Source organism: Apiospora marii (assembly GCF_038362585.1).
Source record: "Apiospora marii strain CBS 49790 chromosome Unknown utg000011l_segment0_segment0, whole genome shotgun sequence".
Taxonomy (NCBI): Eukaryota; Fungi; Ascomycota; class Sordariomycetes; order Amphisphaeriales; family Apiosporaceae; genus Apiospora; species Apiospora marii.
The window spans coordinates 2,681,455-2,700,807 of NW_027117382.1; the positions used below are offsets into that span (position 1 = coordinate 2,681,455).

Here is a 19,353-nt window from a genome sequence, read left to right on the forward strand (position 1 = left end):
AGCGACATGTCGGTCCTTGTCTCCCGCCAAAATTGACGGCAGGTCTCAGCAACACGTATGTACGAGTCTGCATGTCGTTCAGACATATCTGCTGCGACGTATGCGAGGGACCGACAGACACGTACGATGCAAGGAACCCCTTTCTTCTATTCAATCCTGGACGGAACCGCCCATGTCCATTTGAGTGACACGACTCTGCCTGCCTACTTAAGTACACAGCAAAGTCTCATTTCGCTTCAAATAGCAGGCACGGGAGTCTAGAACCTTGTTTAGACAAAACCGTTGATTGTCCAGGCAACTCTGTTTATTTATTAGTGCTTTCGGAGGCTTGAATGTCCCTGAAACCTATCCCCCTTTGCGGCAGCGCAATATTAGGTTAAACTGTTTTCTCCCAATGGCGTATTGTTTCTCATCAAAGTCTGAATCGCGGGCAACGAATCGAGCAGCGCCACAACGCCGGATCGAATCTACGAAGATGGTAATGCTGCTTACCATAAGACTTTCAAAGTCTAATTGTAGCTAGATATTGTCATCTCGCATGGTGTCATCGTATGCATGTGTCGTGCTACCTATCTGGCAGTGGCCAGGGGGGCAGGTAAAAGATGCCTGTTGATGCGGCATGTACCTGCAATTAGCCATTCCATCCCTTAACCTTTACCCCTCCAATCCTTGCCCAGGGCTTGGCTAACCCCCCGGAGATTGAGTTGCGGGGGCTGCATACAATGACTACCGAAACGGCATATTAACGTCGACTGCCCAGTTTGCTGTCACGGAACATTCCTGTTTGGGGTCCAGTGTCATGAGGCAATGTTGTGATTCTCAATCACTCAGATTTACTCTAAGGAGGACGCGTTCTTCTTACACGTCTTGTCCTGCCTTGCCTTGACCATCCCAAAGCGTCCCTCGGTAGCAAGCATCTTTTTGACTGCCAAACACCTTCGAAAGGCCATACACGATGCGAGGTTCTGTGGTTCAAGGTCTGGCGAGCGCTTTAATAGCTCTACTCGTCCCGAGTGTCGCCGCTCAAGACCGATGGTAAGTCACTGCCTTGAACCCAAGTTCAACGCTGCTACCTGTATTGACCAGCATACGGTGGCTGAGTACTTAATTTGATCATATTGCTAACGAACGCTCAGGTGTGGTAAGGCGTACCAGGCTAGGTAAGCAACGCGGATACCAGTACTCCCATCTGCGCATCCATGGGACTTTACAGCACGCCAGGCCTCATGAGACTGACAGCTCTGTGCAGTTCGCCCTTGGTCATTCCTGGAGGCCGGTTGGAGCCGCCTAGTCGGTCTTCTACGCCTCTCCTGGATCTCAAGATCACCCCAAGGCACAGTATCTACGTTGCCAGCGAGGAGGGTGGAGAGTTCATCGTCGACGCCGCCATTTCTTACATTTACGGTTCGCCGTGGAGCTCTTCCGCCAATAGCACAACAGGACAGCAGCAGCCAGACAGGCTGAAGGTGGCGATAACATGGCAGAACCAGACCTTGGCGATGGGCACCGTTACGCCCAACACGACGGACAACCTATTCCCGGTTGATCTGAAAACCCTGGAGCCGCGTATGGAGGGGTACCCAATCACCCTGACGGCGACCTCGCGCAATAGCAACTCCAAGTACTCCGTGACTACCGAGCTGTTTCTTCTCCCCGAGAAGAGCACAGGCAGTGTGGTCAAGATTGACAACCTATTTGGTTCTCTTCTGTATCGTAACCCCACCACCAACGGTATCTTCGTACCCGTCTTCCCTTACGGCTTCTACGGCGACTACTCTGGCTATTTGAACAAGAGTGCGTCAAATATCGAGAAATATGCCTCGCTGGGCTTCAACGCTGTGAATGTCGTCTCCTCTTTCGTGGAGGACGATATGTCGGCCACGATCAGGACCATGGACCGTCTCAACCTGCTCTTCCAGTACGACATGCGAGGCTCGTACAAGAACCTGAGCTCGATCGCGTGGCAGGTGCCGCTCGTCAAGGACCACCCGGCGCTGCTGACCTGGTATACGGCCGACGAGCCCGACGGCTGGCAAGACCCGCTGGACACGCCGAAGCAGGCGTACGACCTGATCGCCTCGCTTGACCGGTACCACCCGACGGCGCTGGTGCTCAACTGCCAGAACTACCACTTCGAGGAGTACTCGGCGGGTGCCGACATCATCATGGAGGACGCCTACCCGATCGGGATCAACGCGACCTACTCGGAGAAGTGGAAGACGCCGTGCAACGAGACGTTCGGCGACTGCGGGTGCGACAACTGCGAGGGGTCGGTGTTGGACGTGGCGAGCCGCCTCGACGACTTCCACGACTACCAGGCCTGGCTCGGCGGCACCGCGTCGCGGAAACCGGTCTGGGCGGTGCCGCAGTCGTTCAGCATCCCCGAGGACTACTGGAGCCGCGACCCGACCTCGGACGAGGCCTTCGTCATGGACATGCTGGCGTTCAACCACGGCGCCAAGGCGCGGCTTGCGTGGATCTACCCGACATCCGATGAGCTGGGAAACGCGCTCTCGCGCATCGCCAAGGTGGTCACGACCTCGCCCGTCATGGACTTCCTGACGGGCGCGAACCCCGTGCTGTTGCAGGATGGGAAAGACCGGGGGCTCGACGTCGCGTACTGGAAGAACGACGGCCAGGTCCTTGTCAGCGTTGTGGCGCCTGGCGACTCGATAACCAATGTGGGGATACCTTTGCCCCCTGATGTTCAAGTGACGCGGGTCGTATCTAGCCCCTGGGGTGGAATTGGTTGGACGCTCGATGGAAATACGTTGAGGGCGAAAGGCGGTCTTCCTTCTTACGCTACCAGTCTCGTGATACTGCAGTAAAGCACCCAATAACAGTGGAGGTCTGATAATCATAATCATCATTTCTAATAAGCAGTGTATCTAAATAACATTGTTTTCCCCAACATACATGTTCCATATTCCTCACGATCCAACCTTGAAACAGAGAAGTACAGCCCATTTCACTGTGCAGCATTCAAGATGGCTTCAAAGTCACCCGACTCCTCACACAAACGACGAAACAGCGCATTCGCCTTCCCACACCCGTCACACCTCTCGCCGTCCCTCTTGTCCGCCAGTAACAACTCCCGGACCCGACCTTGCTCCGCCACGCGCCCGCCGTCCAGCACCACGACGCGGTCGTAGTCGGCAATGGTCCGCAGCCGGTGGGCGATGGTGAGGACGGTGGTGCCCGCCGCCGCCGCGTGGGCGCGCAGTCCGGCCTGGATGGCGGCGTCGGCCGCGTGGTCCACGGACGCCGTCGCTTCGTCCAGTATCAAAACTTTGGAGCGGCGGAGCAGGCCGCGCGCTACGGAGGCGACTTGGAGCTGGCCGCGCGAGAGATCGGGGGCGGGGGCGTTCAAGTCTAGAGGGTAGTTCATGGATCGCAGCGCGGCGTCGATCTCGGCGTCGCTGTTTTGGTTTAGGGGGTCGAGGTTTTGGCGCACGGTTGTGTCCTTGCCGAAGAAGAGTTGGGAGTCGTCTTGGGGGACGACGGTGATGGAATCGCCGCGCAGCCGGGATAAGGGGACGGCTGAGAGGTCGATTCCGTCGATCTCGATGGTGGAGCCGGCGTCGAGGTCCAGGCCTCGGAGGAGCGCGAGGGCTAGGGAGCTCTTGCCGGCGCCCGTACGCCCGACGATTGCGACCCGCTCGCCGACCTTGACCTGGAACGAGACGTCCTTGAGCGCCGGCTCGAGGTGCGGTCCATAGCGGGCGGTCAGGTTCTTGAAGCGGACGTCGCCACGCTGTGGCCAGTCAGGTGGGATTCCCTGGTGCATACTGCCACTCCTCGTCGCCGTTATGTTACCACCGGCAGGCGGATCCTGGTTCTCGATTGGCTCCGTCTCCGTCTCCGTGTACTCGACGATGCGCTCGAGCGACGTCAAGTTCTCCTGGATGATGGCGTAGATCTGCGCGAACCAGAGCATGTTCTCCGTAAACGACATGGCATACATGAGCGCGAGCCCCGCCACGCCCGGGTTCAGGACGGCGCCGCCGTAGCCAGCCGGGCCCGAGCCCGCGGACAAAACGAAGGCGCCCGTCGCGGCCAGGACGACGCCGCTCAGCACGTTGACGCGCAGCGTCAGCCACTGCTTGGCCGCCGCAAGCAGCAGGAAGGGCCCGTTCAGCCCGTCGACGGCGGCGGCGTGCTCGGCCGCCAGCAGGGACTCGTAGAGCCCGTACCCGCGGACGCTGACACGGCCGGCCAGGGTCTCGCGGACGAGCTGGTACAGCGGCGAGCGGGCGGCGGCCTCGATGCGCTTGAGGTCGCGGGCGGCGCCGAGGTACAGGCGCACGACGGCGCCGTAGGCGGCCGAGACGGCGAGCAGGGTCAAGACGGCGGCCGGGAGAGAAGGAGGGGGCACGGCCCACAGGATCAGGCCGACGACGGTGGCGACCGAGGCGGCGATCTGCAGGGCGCTGACGGAGAAGGCGGCGAGCTGCTGGTCGACGACGCCCACGTCCCGCGAGAACCGGTTCGTGATTTGGCCCAGGGGGTGGCGGCGGAAGAAGGCGAACTTGGCGAAGAGGACGGAGTCGAGGAGGTGCTCGTAGATCTTGGAAGAGGCCCGGAGGGAGCCCCATAGCGTGGTCATGTCGCGCAAGAAGGTGACCACGGCGTACGCGACACAGATGGTAGCGTAGACTGCGAGGTAATACCAAGGGTTCACGGCAGCGGCGGTGCGGTCGTCCTGGAATGCCCACTCGTTGATCCAGAGGTTGGTGCCAAGTGCTGCGAGCTGTTGCAGAGCAAAGCCGCATAGCACTAAGATCCAGAACCACACGGAGCCCATGGCGTTCAGGTAATATCCCACAACGGACCATGACACTGCACCCTGGAGCTTACCTTCTTTGAGCTCATTGTCCGCCGCTTTGCCATTCGTAGCCTGCGCTCCTATGTCTGGAAATGGAGACGCGCGTACTTCATCCATCGAGACAGTGGCATTGTTTCCCTTATCAGATGAGTCTGCCGCCAGTACTTCCGCAAAAGGGGGTTTGTCAAGAAACGCAGTCTTGAGAACATGATCAGCAGTCCCCTGGGTCTTGATTTGGCCATTGTTGAGGTCGACTGCGTAGTCGCAACGCGGGACTGCCAGCTGGACATGGTGGGTAGCCAAGATGCAAGTCCGGCCTGCCATAAGGGGGCTCTTAATGGCGTGGAAGAAGATGTGGTGCGCAGTCCGCGAATCGACAGCACTGAGGCAGTCATCGAGAAGAACCAGCCTAGCTGGACCGTACAGGGCACGAGCTAGCGCCACTCGTTGTTTCTGTCCCCCTGAGAGCCGACTCCCGCCATCGCCAGCGAGTGTTTGGTCTCCCCCGGCGAAAGCTGCCAGGTCAGGTGTCAATGCGACGGCCTCCAGTACTTCGTGGTAGCGCTGGCTGTTGAATGGCATACCGAGCAGGATGTTGGCTCGTATGCTCCGGTTCATGATCCAAGCTTCGTGCGGGCAGTAAGCCGTCGGGTTAACGGGCTCAGTTAACCTGTCCATGTCGCCCCAGCCATTCGAGCTTCCGGTGAGCGGCATGGATACTTGGCCCTGTTCGAGGTGCATCTCTCCAAGCAGCGCGAGTAAGAGGGATGACTTGCCTGAGCCACTGGGACCATAGACAACATTCAGGCCGCCTTGTCGAAACTCGATTGTCAAACGGCGCAATGCGAAATTACCATGGTCAGACTCTAGACTTACGGTATAAGTGTTTGGGGCTGTCATGATAGAACTGCTCGTATGCCTGGATGGCCAAGTCAAAGTGGCCTCGTCAAACCCAAAAGTCATCAGGGAAGCACCGCCTGGGTTCCTTCCGGACTGGACGACCTCGGGCTCCTGCAAAAACTGCTCGACCCGCACAAGCGACTTGTAGGCTTGGATCAGAAACGTGATCGAGTCTGCCAACCGGTTCAGCGGCAGGCGCAGCACGGCAAACGTCGCGAGCGCCGGGAACGCCACCGAGGTCTCGAGCCGGTTGTGCCCGACCACGGTGTAGAGGAAGAAGGTGATCAGGGTGGAGAGGAAGGGGAGCGAGTAGAACACGGTCATCGAGACGGACCACCAGACGAATCGACTCCGCAACTTGCTCAACTCGGCGGCGCGTTTCTCTCGCACGCGTTTGCGGAACGGTACCTCCCAGGCGTAGTACTTGATGGGCCGGATGGCGCGGAGGACCTCGTCGGTCGCTTGGATCCGCGCGTCGGTGGCCGAGAGCAGCTTTCCCTGTACGGCTGCGAGGCGTTTGGAGATCTGTACGTTGACAGGGAGCAATGCTACCATGAGTACAACTCCCAGTATGCCACTCCACCCCAAGATGCGATATAAAAGACCAGTCCCGATGGTGATTTGCACCGGGAACGTGACCCAAACCAGAAACAGGCTGCCGCTCATGACGCTGATGTGGTCGACGTCCCCCGAGACCATATTGAGGATAGTCCCGTCAGTGGTAGTATGCTTCGAGTCCTGCCTTTCTGCATCCGAAGCCAAGTCCCACGACCGTTGTCGCGGCTTGACCGACGCCCTCTTGCATATCTTCCGGTAGATTTGGCTGAGCAGTACGGCGCGGAGTTTAGCGTTGATCCTGTTGCCCTTCCACCCGCACTGCGACTCCGCCAACCCCGTCACCGCAACCGAGAGGAACAGCCCAGCGACGAAAAGGGTCTTGACGCTGGCATACTTGTCGGACTCGAGATGCTCGAGGACGAGCTTGATGAGCAGCGGCGGCATGAAGACGGCCATGCTGGCCACGACGGCCCACAACCCCTGCTGGAGGATATCCCGGCGCAGAAAGCGGAAAATCTTCCACAAGAGGCCTGCACCGCACACCTTTTGGCTTGACTCGTAGTAGGCCGGGACGACAGCGGCTGATGCCTGGGCCAGCCCCAGTGGGTCGAGACGTGCCGCATCGAGCGATCCCGCCCTGAAAGCTTCCAGGAGCAGCCCCGTCATCCAGGAGAAGCCGAGCAGCGAGAACAAGCTGGCCCTTGCCTGAGGTCCGGCTGGAGCAGAGCCATCGCCCTGGAGGTCAGGCTGCCGGGTTCTGGGGGCGAATCCATGGATCGCGAAAAGACCTATAAACAACCAGATCCGGATGAAGTAGTAGGCGTACATAATCTCCTGATCCGGATGACTTGGAAAAGCCAAAGGCAGCAGCGCAGCGGTGCATACTATCTGCACAGCGTATAAGGCCATGGAATGGGGCTGCAGGCGAGTGATTGCTGCCCCATGGCCAACACACTGGGCTAATGCAAGAGTCAGCAGATAGACGGAGGCCGTCAGTGATATAGCGGAACCGTAGTGTGCGTGATAGACGAGGCGAGCCACGTCTGTGGAAACGATGGTAGCGAGTACGACGATCTCTAGCGATTTCATAAGTCGCGAGATCTTGACGCAGCTCGGGAGTCGTTGGCCTGAAACGTAGGACACCCTGCCAGGCAGGAGGGGTGTGCGGCTGGTCGGCTCCGGCTCCGACCCCAAGGTGATATGGCGGCGGCGGCGCGCATCGTGGCAGTATCTGATGGCAATAGTCATGAACGACAGAAGACACATTGCGGCTGGAACCAGAAGGTCTAGCAATCTCTTCGTGACGCACTTAGAGGCGTTGTATTGGTCACCCGGCCACTCCGGCCACTGCGGCCCTGAACACAAGGAGATATCCATGCTTGGATGTCGTCTTCATTGCTCTAGTTGGGTCCGTCTGGCAAACATTGGCGTTAAAGCCGAGAAATATATATAATTACTTGTTGAAAGGTCCATCGCGGCGGTAGGATGTGGGCGGGTCATGGCAGTCCCAGTTTCTACGGCGCAGGCAGAAGCTCCCACACATCTGGCACCCTGGCATACCCAACGAGGAAGCTCGTTGGTTAGGCACCGTGCCGGGCGCAGGGGTGACGGAGGATCCCCAGACAACAAAACGCGCAATGATCCGACAGACTGGCTTGCGCATCAGCATGGCCCACTAGTTCTCATCGCATTAGGCAACAGTAAGTGAAGATATAGTCCTTATTTCAACAACGCCCTGTATGGTAAAGTTGCAGTGTATGATTGTGCTTCTTCCAATCCAAACTCGTGCTTTCCAAGGCTTCAGGATAATGAATGACTGCAGCCTGAAAGTAGAGTAAGGAGGTATCGCCTGGAGAAGGCAGCCACTTACCAACTGGCCGGCTCATGCATGCACACACATGATAGGATTCCTACTCGCAGTAGATTATATGCAGATCAGCCTTGAAGCTTCCACGGTCCCGACTCGTTGCTAGGTAGTTGTGTTCATACCCCTGAAAGTGACTAGGTACTCTAGGCAGTCTCGAAGGCTACGCAGTAAAACGATATGCTCAAAATCAACAAAGACTCTCGTAATTTGTTAGAAGGTTGAACGTTACCGGTGGTCAACTTGTAGGCCCAGTTATACGTTTGATGTAGCCCATATGGCAAGTGGTCTCCAAGGGGAGATAGGGGCTAAAGCAGCTCGTGATGCTTACACCCTGGGGTTGACAGACGGGACAAAAAGGGCCCAATGTAAACTTCGTAAGTACAATTACCTTTACTGTCGAATATTACTATAATAAAGGGCTTTGCATGTCGATACTCGACACACGGGCGGAGTGAAACACGAAGGCTCCATGGGACAGTATTAAATTTAAGATCCAGTGTCCGCAGCCACATGTTACCCATATCTAAAAAGTTAGACGGATGGTTTTGTCAAGAGTTCCTATTCAAGGTCAGCGTCTCCTGGAGTTTAGGGGAAATAGGGGTTTCAGTCGCATACTGATAAACTATTCTCAATACTGGTCGGGGCCATCATGCGGCAGGACGGTAAGTGCACTGATTTCTGTTGCGTAGTCCATCTTGTGAAAATTGAGGGTGGTCATGCTGCCATTGCAGGTGATGACAATTTCGGTTGAGCTGTCTAAGATTACGTGCATGCCGAGACAGTCCCAAAGCGGTAGGGACCCGACGTTGTGGCACTTCCAAGATTTTTGAACTGCTGAGAGTGCCTAGGCACGACGAGATGCGGTGCGGGGTACCCACCCTTGTCCCTCTGCCGGGTGAGATTGTGCTAGTGATATCGATAGTCTATAAAGCTATAACGAAGTTGCATTGCCGATCCCTTCCCCATCCTGGTACACGCCCGAGCGGGCTTGTCTCGTTCAGCTGCTGTTTCTGTAAGGCTGCACGCAATGGAAAAAGAAATAAGCTCGAGGGGCGGGAAAGAAACGCTATATATAGGTAGACAGAGACGCTGCAAAAATCCACAAGATGTTGAGACATCGGTTCCTCAACACGCTCCCACTTTGGTCCGAAGCAGGATGTACGTGCTGCAAGTCGTGATTTGCTTCTTTCTGGCCTTCGGCTACTGCCGACACAACCCAATACTACCAAAACAGGCCGAGCTTGCCTCCGACTACGAATATGTCGTAGTAGGCTCCGGGCCCGGCGGTGGCCCCCTTGCCGCCAACCTAGCGGCTGCCGGCCACAAAGTCCTGCTCATCGACGCGGGCGGCGACACCGGCGACGAGCTCGTCGAGTCCGTGCCGGCCATGTTCCCCTTCTCGACCGAGTACGCCGAGACCAAGTGGGACTTCTTCGCGACGCGGAGCCCGGACCCGGCCGTCGAGGCGCAGAACCGCATCACCTCGTACCGCCTCCCCGACGGCACCGTCTACACGGGCCTCGACCCGCCCCCGGGCGCCGTGCCCATCGGCACCCTCTACCCGCGGGCGGGCACGCTGGGCGGCTGCTCGCAGCACAACGCGCTCATCGCCGTCCGCGCCTTCGACAGCGACTGGGACGTCGTGGCCGACAAGACGGGCGACGCCTCGTGGAACGGCAAGACGTTCCAGGACCTCTACCAGAAGATCGAGAACTGCGACTACCTCCCCAACAGCATCATCGGCCACGGCTTCACTGGCTGGTTCCACACGGCCCTGACTTCGCTCCTGACCGCGGTGCAGGACCTCAAGGTCGTCAGCATTATTGTCTCGGCCGGCTCGGCACTCGGCGTGGGTATCACCACTTCGCTGATTGGCACGGTGGCCGGCCTAGCGGAGATCCTATTGAAGGATGTCAATGCCCCCGGGAGGACCATCAGCAAGGGACCCTACCAGGTGCCGCTGTCCATGAAGAATTCGAAACGCGGCGGAGCCCGGGACAGGATTATGGAGGTGGCCAACGCCGTCGACATCCTCGGCAACAGGAGATACCATCTCGATATCAAGCTTGAGACGCTGGTCACCAAGGTGAATTTGGATGACGATCTCCGAGCCACTGGCGTAAACTATTTGGAAGGCAAGAGTTTGTATCGTGCGGATCCTCGTTCGGGATCAGCCACCGTTTCAGGGGAGGGCACGGTCAACGCTACCAAAGAGGTCATTGTCGCTGGTGGTGCGTTCAACACCCCCCAGACCCTCAAGCTGAGCGGAATCGGTCCTCGGGATGAACTATCCAGGTTAGGTATCCCGGTCAAGGTGGATCTGCCCGGCGTCGGCGCCAACCTCCGCGACCACATCGAGATCTCCACCATCAGCAAGTCCAACAAGGACTTCTCCCTTCTGAGCGGCTGCACCTTTATGCAAGGATACCCCGAAGTCCCGGACCCGTGCCTGGAGCAGTACCTCAGCGGCCTCACCCAGACGGGCAAGGGCGTCTACGCCACCAACGGCCTCGCCATCGGCGTGGCCCTGCAGTCCTCGGCCGCCATCCAAGACGACCCGGACCTGTGGGTCTACGGCGGCCCCGCCAAGTTCCCCGGCTTCTACCCGGGCTGGGCCGCCGACGCCGTCGCCGACCACAGCCACTGGGTCTGGGTCACGCTCAAGGCCAGCACGCAGAACCGGGCCGGCACCGTCAAGCTGACCTCGGCGGACCCGCGCGACGTGCCCAGCATCGCCTTCAACACGTTCCAGGACGACCTGTCCAGGAACCAGGACCTGCAGGCCGCGTACGAGGGGATCCGGTACGCGCGCGACGCCATGGACAAGCTAATACCGCTCGACGGGTCGTTTGTCGAGGAGACGCCCGGGCGGGACAATGTCTCGACCGAGGCTGAGATCAAAGACTGGGCTCGCACCAATAGCTTCGGGCACCACGCTTGTTGCACGGCGGCTATTGGCGGGGATGGTGAGGAAGGGGCGGTGCTCGATTCGAATTTCTCGGTTAGGGGGACTAAGGGGTTGCGGGTGGTGGATGCTAGCGCGTTTCCTGTGGTTCCTGGGTTCTTTATTCAGCTTCCGACTTATTTGTTGGCGGAGAAGGCGACGAAGGCGATCCTAGATGCGGCATGATAGGTTGTCTAGTTATGGCTTGTCTGGTTATTTAGAGAGATGTAAGCGTTGTCGTCCATTTGCCCCTTCATGGAAGTGGATCCTTCCAGTCCCTTGTTAGCTGCTCTCCCCAGCAACGCGGTATACCACAATCCAAAGTGAGGCCAGTAAACTACCCAGTCTGATCCTAGTTAGGCAGGGTTCTTGGCTTTATGTATTGGTCATATGGCCAAAAGGGTGTTGAGATATGCAAAGTTCTACTGGCCCAGACTATACTCGACTGACTTTGCTGTCGTCTAACGGAGCCAAGCACACGCCACCCACACGAGAAAGCCGAGGCGTAATAACTCAGGCACTTAGTTGCTAACTACTTCGGCCGAGGTACGAATCTTGACTGCCCGCCTGAGTCGAGTTAGCATCTCATAACAAAAGCAGAACATTCTTTCTACAGTCATGATATGCTTGAGTTCATATTGTATTGGAGAACTTAACGTCTTAGGTACCCTATGGGGCAACGCCAGTGGATTTGTAGACGCCTTTGGATGCCTCTTGTAGCTCACCAAAGAATTCTCTGTCTATAGCGGATTCTCTCTATGGTGATAAATTTGGGCCATACGCTATATTTTTGGCCAAAGCCATGTTGCTGTCAATGTTATCAGGACGGTAAAAAATATCTATCAAAGCTTTTTTCGTAGAATGGTGAAGGATGGCATGTGAGAACACTATATCAACACGAAGTCTAAATACGAGTATTTTCACATTTCCTAAACGCACCATGACGCAGGTCCCAGTTGCATTTGGGGGATGTCAGTCGTATGACAAGTTCCCCAGTGCATCTGTTTATGTCATGGTACCATATAAGCCATGGTATAAGGTAACCTAAAATCAATATTGGGCTCTGATAGGTGCGGGTTGCCACCGGGGTCAGGGTCCGTAGTCTGGTACGACTGGGGTATTTTCTCCGGGGACCATCGGCACTGGGCCTGTTTTGGTAGGCTCGGAGCCAGGTTGCCGAGGAGGAGATAGTAGACCACGACGACCCAGGCGACGGAAAAAAGACGGTCGAAAGATAACCGAAAGCAATGGTGCATTCGCCCTGCCGATTGAAACCACGGACTATGCCGTGTGATGGCACATAGATCGAACCATGGCCCCGCAACGACTCCCATTGATGCGAAATATCTTGGGCAACGCGGATACGAGCTACTTCCCCATCTCGGCCATGCAGAACATCGTATGGGCGGCAACCGCGGCATCCGCCATGGATCGAATCAACTACATAAGTCATGGCTAATCCCGACCCAGCTTGGGGTGGTTACCGGTAGCACCAATCGCTAAGGCATCGATGAGAGCTTGCGACAATATACTGCTGCCGCTGCCACCATCATGAGATCCGCGACACCCTGGGCGTCCCGCGCTCTGCTTCTGCTCGGCGCCGTGCTGAGCGGCGTGGGCATCACCCGGGCCGACAATCCGATTGTGCAGACCATTTACAGCACCGACCCGGCGCCCATGATCTACAATGACCGGGTGTACGTCTTCACCGGCCGCGACCAGGACGGCGCGACGGGCTACGACATGCGCGAGTGGCACCTGTACTCGTCGGCCGACATGCAGAACTGGCAAGACCACGGCGTGCCCGCGAGCCTGGCCACCTTCAGCTGGGCCAACGCCAACGCCTGGGCCGGCCAGACGGTGCAGCGCAACGGCAAGTTCTACTTCTACGTGCCGATCCGCGAGAACAGCGGCGCCATGTCCATCGGCGTCGGCGTGAGCGACAAGATCGAGGGCCCCTACAAGGACGCGCTGGGCAAGCCGCTGGTCTCGAACAACGAGATCGACCCGACCGTCTTCATCGACACCGACGGCCAGGCCTACCTCTACTGGGGCAACCCGAACCTGTCGTACGTCAAGCTCAACGCCGACATGATCTCGTACAGCGGCGGCGTCAACAAGGTGCAGCTGACCACCGCCGGCTTCGGCCAGCGCAACGGCAACGCCCAGCGCCCGACCACCTTCGAGGAGGGCCCCTGGCTCTACAAGCGCAACAGCACCTACTACATGATCTACGCGGCCAACTGCTGCTCCGAGGACATCCGGTACTCGACCGGCCCCAGCGCCACCGGGCCCTGGACGTACAAGGGGCTCATCATGGCGTCGGCCGGCGCCAGCTTCACCAACCACCCGGGCATGATCGACTACAAGGGCAAGTCGTACTTCTTCTACCACAACGGCGCCCTACCCGGCGGCAGCGGCTACCAACGGTCCGTGGCCGTGGAGGAGTTCACCTACAACGCCGACGGCACCATCCCGACCATCAAGATGTCGACGACCGGCCCCGCGCAGGTCGGCACCCTCGACCCCTACGTGCGGGTCGAGGCCGAGACCATGGCGTGGTCGCAGGGCGTCAAGACCGAAACCGCCAGCGAGGGCGGCATGGCCGTGTCCTACATCAACAACGGCGACTACATTAAAGTCAAGGGCGTCAACTTCGGCAGCGGCAGCGGCGCCGCCTCGTTCAGCGCCCGCGTCTCCTCGGCCACGAGCGGCGGCAAAATCGAGCTGCGCCTCGGCAGCGCGACGGGCACCCTCGTCGGCACCTGCACGGTGGCCGGCACGGGCGGCTGGAGCACGTGGACGACGGTGACGTGCCCCGTGAGCGGCGCGACGGGCACCAAGGACCTATTCCTGCGCTTCACGGGTGGGTCCGACAACCTGTTCAACTTCAACTGGTGGCAGTTCAGCAACGGCAGCGGGGCGTCGCCGCAGCCGACTACCACGGCTGGAGGAGGGGGAGGGAGCGCGCCGACCCAGGCGCCCGCGCCCACTACGACTGCAAACAGCCCGGCGCCCTCGCCGAACTGCCAGGGCCTCTATGCGCAGTGCGGCGGGTCGGGATGGACTGGCGCCACGTGCTGCTCGCAGGGTACCTGCAAGGTCTCCAATGAGTGGTACTCGCAGTGTGTCTAGACGTAGAGATGAGGCGTCATCCACATGTACATAGTCTTTGAGGTATATACATGCTACGTATATACTCATCGCAAGATCTCGTAGTACGAAGAGCATCTAAACTATGGGCATTTAACTTGATGTTTCAGCCATACTATTCCTTTATCCACAATCCGCCTTTATAGCGATACACGAAAGACGCGTGAGTACACGCCCTGTATATAACCACATACGTCCCATACATCCGACTAATGGCTTGGGCTCTGATTACCATGGTATCAAGACCTACGCACGCGCGGGCCAAGTACGACCAAAGCGATACCCAGTCTCGCAGCATAGCCGCAAGATATAGCTTCCTATAATATACTGCATCCTCTCATCTATTTCGGCCCCTCGTCTTTCTTCTCCTCGGTGCTATCCTCCCGCTTAACCTTCTCCTCTCTGCGCGTGAGGATCTCGTCGATAATGCCGATTTCCTTGGCCTCCTGGGAGCTCAGGTACCTGTCGCGGTCCATCATGTCCTCGACGTCCTTGAGGCCGTACTTCTCGTGGCCGTGGGCCTGGTTGAGGTGCTTGCGGTAGATCTCGTTGAGCTGCTCGCGCGTGCGCTGGATCTGGTTCGCGTAGATGAGGATGTCGCTGGTCTGGCCCTGCGTGCCGCCCAGCGGCTGGTGCACCATGATGCTGCTGTGCGGCAGCGCGTACCGCTTGCCCTTCTCGCCGCCCGCCAGCAGCAGCGACCCCATCGACGCCGCCTGCCCCAGGCACACCGTCGACACGGGCGACCGGATGTACGTCATCGTGTCGTAGATGGACAGGCCCGCCACCACCGAGCCGCCGGGGGACTGGATGTACATCGTGATGGGCTTGTCCGGGTTGTCCGACTCGAGCCACAGGAGCTGCGCGACGATGGAGGCGGATACGGTGTCGTCGATGGCGCCGTTAAGGCAGATGATCCGTTCCTATATGTACCGCCCTCGGGGTCAATTGATCAAAGTCCCAAGGCTCTCGGCTAGAAAAGGGAGGAGGGGGCTGTTCGTACCTGAAGGAGCTTCGAGAAGATGTCATCTGCAATTGGAAACTCGTCAACATGGCTGGCCTTAAGATGATCGCGTAGTTCGTCCAGGGTAACTAACAGGTTCTCCAGCCTCCGGTCTATCCAATCAGCAAATCTAAACACACGATTTCTTTGTTGGTTCCCTCTCAGCTTACTGTGACTTCTGTGATGTATGGCAACGGGATGGCTCCCGTGGGCGATTGAAAGCCGCTACCTGGGAACCCTCCAAAAGAACGGACTTGCCTCGAAGGCAATGTCCTTAACGCCCGCCATAGCGGTCTTTGAACGTTCATGTCGGCAGCAGAGCACGACTTTGCGTTGCTTATTACTTGGTGGGATGTCGAAGTGGTGTTGGTTCTAAACGTGCAGCTATATTGAGCTTCCCGACGCGGGCGCCCTAGACAGCTCTGACGTCGGCGGGCGGTGGAGCTCTGGCCGATAGCTACATGTAGGTACTTAAGGAAAACATGGGACCTCGTTCGCTACTTCCGTAGCAGAGTAGGTAGACTGGATAAAACCGAGCGTTGAACTGCTTGCAGTACTAATATCTAGGAATATTTACACACCAAGTGAACGTTCGAGAGACGTCCGATTTTCATTTATTCCGAATTATGCCAATTGTTAAGGGTTAAGAAAGTGTTTGTTCCAGCGTACAGTCAACCTGTAATTAGTACGTGCGTTGGAAAGATCCAGGCTGCCAGGCTTTTCTCTTACGGTAAAGCATTGCCCGATTAGCGTCATTGCGGCTAACCGCTGGCTCAAGCCCAATTGACATAATTGGTCGCCCTCTACATCATTTTGAAAGTCACACCCGACAGACTTCAGCACACATGCGGCTATGAGACGATGCCCGGCGTTGCGAGGTAGCAGTGCCATCTCAAATCGCATTTTCCAGGCCCAACAGCAATGCCGCCCATACGCCTCCAAAGCGCCCAGCAACAGCGATCAAGCCAATATCAGTAATGCCCAACGACCACCGGCGCCGTCCACAAAAAGTGAAGACGACGACAGCGATAGTCTCTTCAACGACTGGGAACAAGCCTTCCAGATCGACTCCGATGCGAAGACGATAGAGACGGCGGCGGGCAGCCTGCCGCTGTCGCCCGTCATGGACCCGTCCTTCTGGGCGCGGCGCGAGCAGTACACGAAGCGCAAGCCCAAGAAGCCGCCGCCTACCGCCTCCAAGCCCCAGAGCCTGTTCGAGCGCCAGTTCGCCGCCAACGCCTTCGCGCAGGCCCTCGCGACGCCCGTGCGCTACGAGTCCATGACCCGGGAGCGGGTCCCGAGCTTCTTCCTCCAGGACTTCCACCTGCTCACGCACCCCGAGACGGGGCAGCCGTGGTGGGTGCCGCGGAGCTTGGCGCTGGATGAGAGCAAGCAGGAAAAGAACCAGAACAAGAAAGACGCAAAGGAAGAGGGTGCGGCCTCGTCTATGGCCGGAGAACCCGGTGGTGTACAGAAAAAGCCGGCGTCCTCGAGGGAAAAGCTCCGCGGACCGAACGCGTACGCTCCGGCGCGCAAAGATGTTCTGGCCGCTATGTGCACAGACAGGTCCGGATTCTATCAGCAGTGGCGCTTCCTGTTCGGGCCCTCAAGTTCGCAGTACAAGACGTTTGGCCAGAAGTCTGTGTGGCGGCAGGACATGGACGAGTTCGTGCTGGGCCTGATGCGCCAGCACGTCGAGCGGGACCTGCTGTACCTCTCGCGGCTGTGCGTGGAGCAGGGCCGCTACTTCCTCGCCAAGTGCTTCGGCTGGGGCGACGTCCAGTACAAGCACAAGGGCGCCGTCTTGTGGTTTGGCGATGAGGATGGCTCGCAACAACCCGCCGACGGAGAGGGCAGGACGACAAAGACAGAGGAAAAGGGGAGCTCGCCTGGCCCATTTGCCACATTCGAGTTCGCCGATAAGGAGGGGGTCAAGACGGCGGTTGCTGTTCACAATATGCCCATGCTCCTGGGCGAGGAGACTGCCGCTCGGGTTCGGAAAGAGGCCGGGGCTCTCCAAGATGGGGCGATATTCATGTTGGCCGGAAGGCGGACTACAGATCTACAGTTGAAGCTTTGGAAGCTCCAGGGCTACTTGTCAGATTATAGATGATACCCTTCAGGGAAAAAATAACAACACAAAAAACTTATAAGAAAAATCCATCCTATTACCGCCCACGTCGCGATGAACAGATGTAGCAATTTTACTCGATCGGTGTGTGCATTGGCATAACTCCCCAAGCGATGATATTTGTAATTCTGATAATATTTATTACTATTACCCACTCTCATGCCAAAGAACAAATGGCCAAAGTGTAGGCTGCACGGAGCAACCGACTTCCAGGAGTGTGGAACACTATCCCGATACTCCTGCGCATGCATCTGTAGATGGACGCCCCCATAATTCATGCATTGCAGCATCCGAGCAACGTTGCTGTACTGTAGATCCGAATGTCACATCTTGGACATACAGCGTCTATGCTTACTTAAGCGCGACGACTTCTTTCTTCACATGAGAGTTCGTGTATGTGGCACACAACGCCTGACTGTGAAGCATAAGATATTTGAAGCCAATCGTTTGCCCTATCTTGTGTATGTTGTCGTCATGTACGAATTCGAACCTCCAAAAACTCCATACGCCCGAACCCGTGACAGAGGTTTTTCTATGACGCTACCCAAATGCAAATATCGAAGAAAGATCATGAAAAAAGAAAGAATGATCCGACTCGAAGGACGAGCCCCCTTTTCGTTTTGTTTTTTCGTGGCAATAACCAAGCGAACCTGACATCTCGTCAGCTGGGGGACGTTTTCAAGGGGCACTCGCACTTCTTCGGCGGAACTTACCTCGTTCATCGTTTTTGTCGAAGAGGGAAACTAGACTTCCTTCTCCACGTAGACGGCCGTGCCATACACGGAGACCTGGGCGAAGCCCAAGATCTCGCTCTCGCCGTAGCCCATGCCGACGATGGCGTTGCCGCCGCGGGCGAGGCAGTCGACGATGAGGCGGGCCGTAGCTTGCTCGCGCGCGTTGTAGAGGAGGTGGGTGAGGCTCTTGGCCTCGGACCCGAAGCCCGTGACGGACTTGAGGAGCGACTTGGTGTCCTTGCGGGCGCACGTCGTGCTGCCGTACACGGCGCCCAGCGTCCGCACCACGCGGTACCCCGGCAGGGTCGGCGTGGTGGATGTCGGCACCGAGGGCGTCCCGCTGTGCGGCTCCGACTCCGGGTGTGCCACGCTGAAGGGGTGCGTCTGCTGGTACTGCGGCGGCGGTGCGGCGTTGCTGAAGGTCGAGGCGCGGTTGGGCGCCGGGACGGCGAGCATGGACTTGCGGTTGGACAGCATGTTGGGGGCTTGGGATGCCGAGATGTGTTGACTCGAGTCGAACAGAAGGGAAGAACAAGAGGAAGGCTTGGATGTGGATGTGATAGCTGCAGCAGGGATAGGTTGGGACGATGTGTTTTTGCTGTGAGCCCAGCCGGACGGTACACGAATGTAACTTGGAACAAGGGGGCCAGAAAGTCTTGTGTAATAATATGGGGAGGGATGTTCGCTGAGTGTGTGCAAAAGTGTAAAAGGTAGAATGGAGGCAAATCGGGATGGTATTGCATCCCCTTGGGATCTATATGTACTTCTGCCTATCACTGGTTACGAGTGCTGCTGCCAATGCCGATTGTCAAGCAATGGATGACGGCAACCAGGCTGCCAACCTTGATTGTTGGCCTCTTTTCGCGCATCTTGCCCTCTTGCCGTGTGCCATTTTCTTGGAAATGTTTCCCGAATGCTTCAAGGCATGAGAACCATATGAACCAGGAGTCGTCGCTGAAACATAGGATGCGGCAGCAGACCCCCCAAGACTCGCGTGCCAATGCTCATGCCGTCTGCGCTTGTTTTCTTTGGGGACGGGGGACTTGGCCGGAATTAGAGATCCTGGGCAACGGAACGCCCGCTGATTGGGCCAGCCGCCAACGGCTTCGCGTATTCTTGCACCAGATCGCACTCGATCAAACGGAGACGCCAAGGCCAACCCTGTAACCCCCCTAGCCTGGTCTCCATCAAAACTGCCACCCTCGTCGTTTAACCAGCTTGATTTCTGTTCTTTTGGG

The 19,353-nt window shown here is 57.6% G+C and overlaps 7 protein-coding genes across 7 annotated transcripts; 4 read left to right on the top strand and 3 right to left on the bottom strand.

Annotated features, from left to right (window-relative positions):
* Positions 1-955: 955 nt before the first annotated feature.
* PG985_013927 (uncharacterized protein) lies at positions 956-2,828 on the top strand (the record flags this gene model as incomplete). The annotated part of the gene is made up of 3 exons (XM_066833693.1): positions 956-1,035; positions 1,137-1,160; positions 1,250-2,828. 3 exons carry the CDS (start codon positions 956-958, stop codon positions 2,826-2,828), a joined length of 1,683 nt encoding a protein of 560 aa, XP_066678433.1.
* A 140-nt stretch (positions 2,829-2,968) lies between these two features.
* On the bottom strand, positions 2,969-7,549 carry PG985_013928 (uncharacterized protein; the record flags this gene model as incomplete). Its single annotated transcript, XM_066833694.1, has 1 exon — positions 2,969-7,549. The coding sequence occupies one exon, from the start codon at positions 7,547-7,549 to the stop codon at positions 2,969-2,971; it is 4,581 nt and encodes a 1,526-aa protein (XP_066678434.1).
* A 1,757-nt stretch (positions 7,550-9,306) lies between these two features.
* Positions 9,307-11,280, top strand: PG985_013929 (uncharacterized protein; the record flags this gene model as incomplete). Its single annotated transcript, XM_066833695.1, has 1 exon — positions 9,307-11,280. One exon carries the CDS (start codon positions 9,307-9,309, stop codon positions 11,278-11,280), a length of 1,974 nt encoding a protein of 657 aa, XP_066678435.1.
* A 1,365-nt stretch (positions 11,281-12,645) lies between these two features.
* Positions 12,646-14,229, top strand: PG985_013930 (uncharacterized protein; the record flags this gene model as incomplete). Its single annotated transcript, XM_066833696.1, has 1 exon — positions 12,646-14,229. The coding sequence occupies one exon, from the start codon at positions 12,646-12,648 to the stop codon at positions 14,227-14,229; it is 1,584 nt and encodes a 527-aa protein (XP_066678436.1).
* Positions 14,230-14,588: 359 nt separating this feature from the next.
* On the bottom strand, positions 14,589-15,558 carry PG985_013931 (uncharacterized protein; the record flags this gene model as incomplete). The annotated part of the gene is made up of 2 exons (XM_066833697.1): positions 14,589-15,170; positions 15,421-15,558. The coding sequence occupies 2 exons, from the start codon at positions 15,556-15,558 to the stop codon at positions 14,589-14,591; spliced, it is 720 nt and encodes a 239-aa protein (XP_066678437.1).
* Positions 15,559-16,103: 545 nt separating this feature from the next.
* Positions 16,104-17,363, top strand: PG985_013932 (esterase-like protein; the record flags this gene model as incomplete). Its single annotated transcript, XM_066833698.1, has 1 exon — positions 16,104-17,363. One exon carries the CDS (start codon positions 16,104-16,106, stop codon positions 17,361-17,363), a length of 1,260 nt encoding a protein of 419 aa, XP_066678438.1.
* Positions 17,364-18,124: 761 nt separating this feature from the next.
* PG985_013933 (uncharacterized protein) lies at positions 18,125-18,592 on the bottom strand (the record flags this gene model as incomplete). The annotated part of the gene is made up of 1 exon (XM_066833699.1): positions 18,125-18,592. One exon carries the CDS (start codon positions 18,590-18,592, stop codon positions 18,125-18,127), a length of 468 nt encoding a protein of 155 aa, XP_066678439.1.
* Positions 18,593-19,353: the final 761 nt, after the last annotated feature.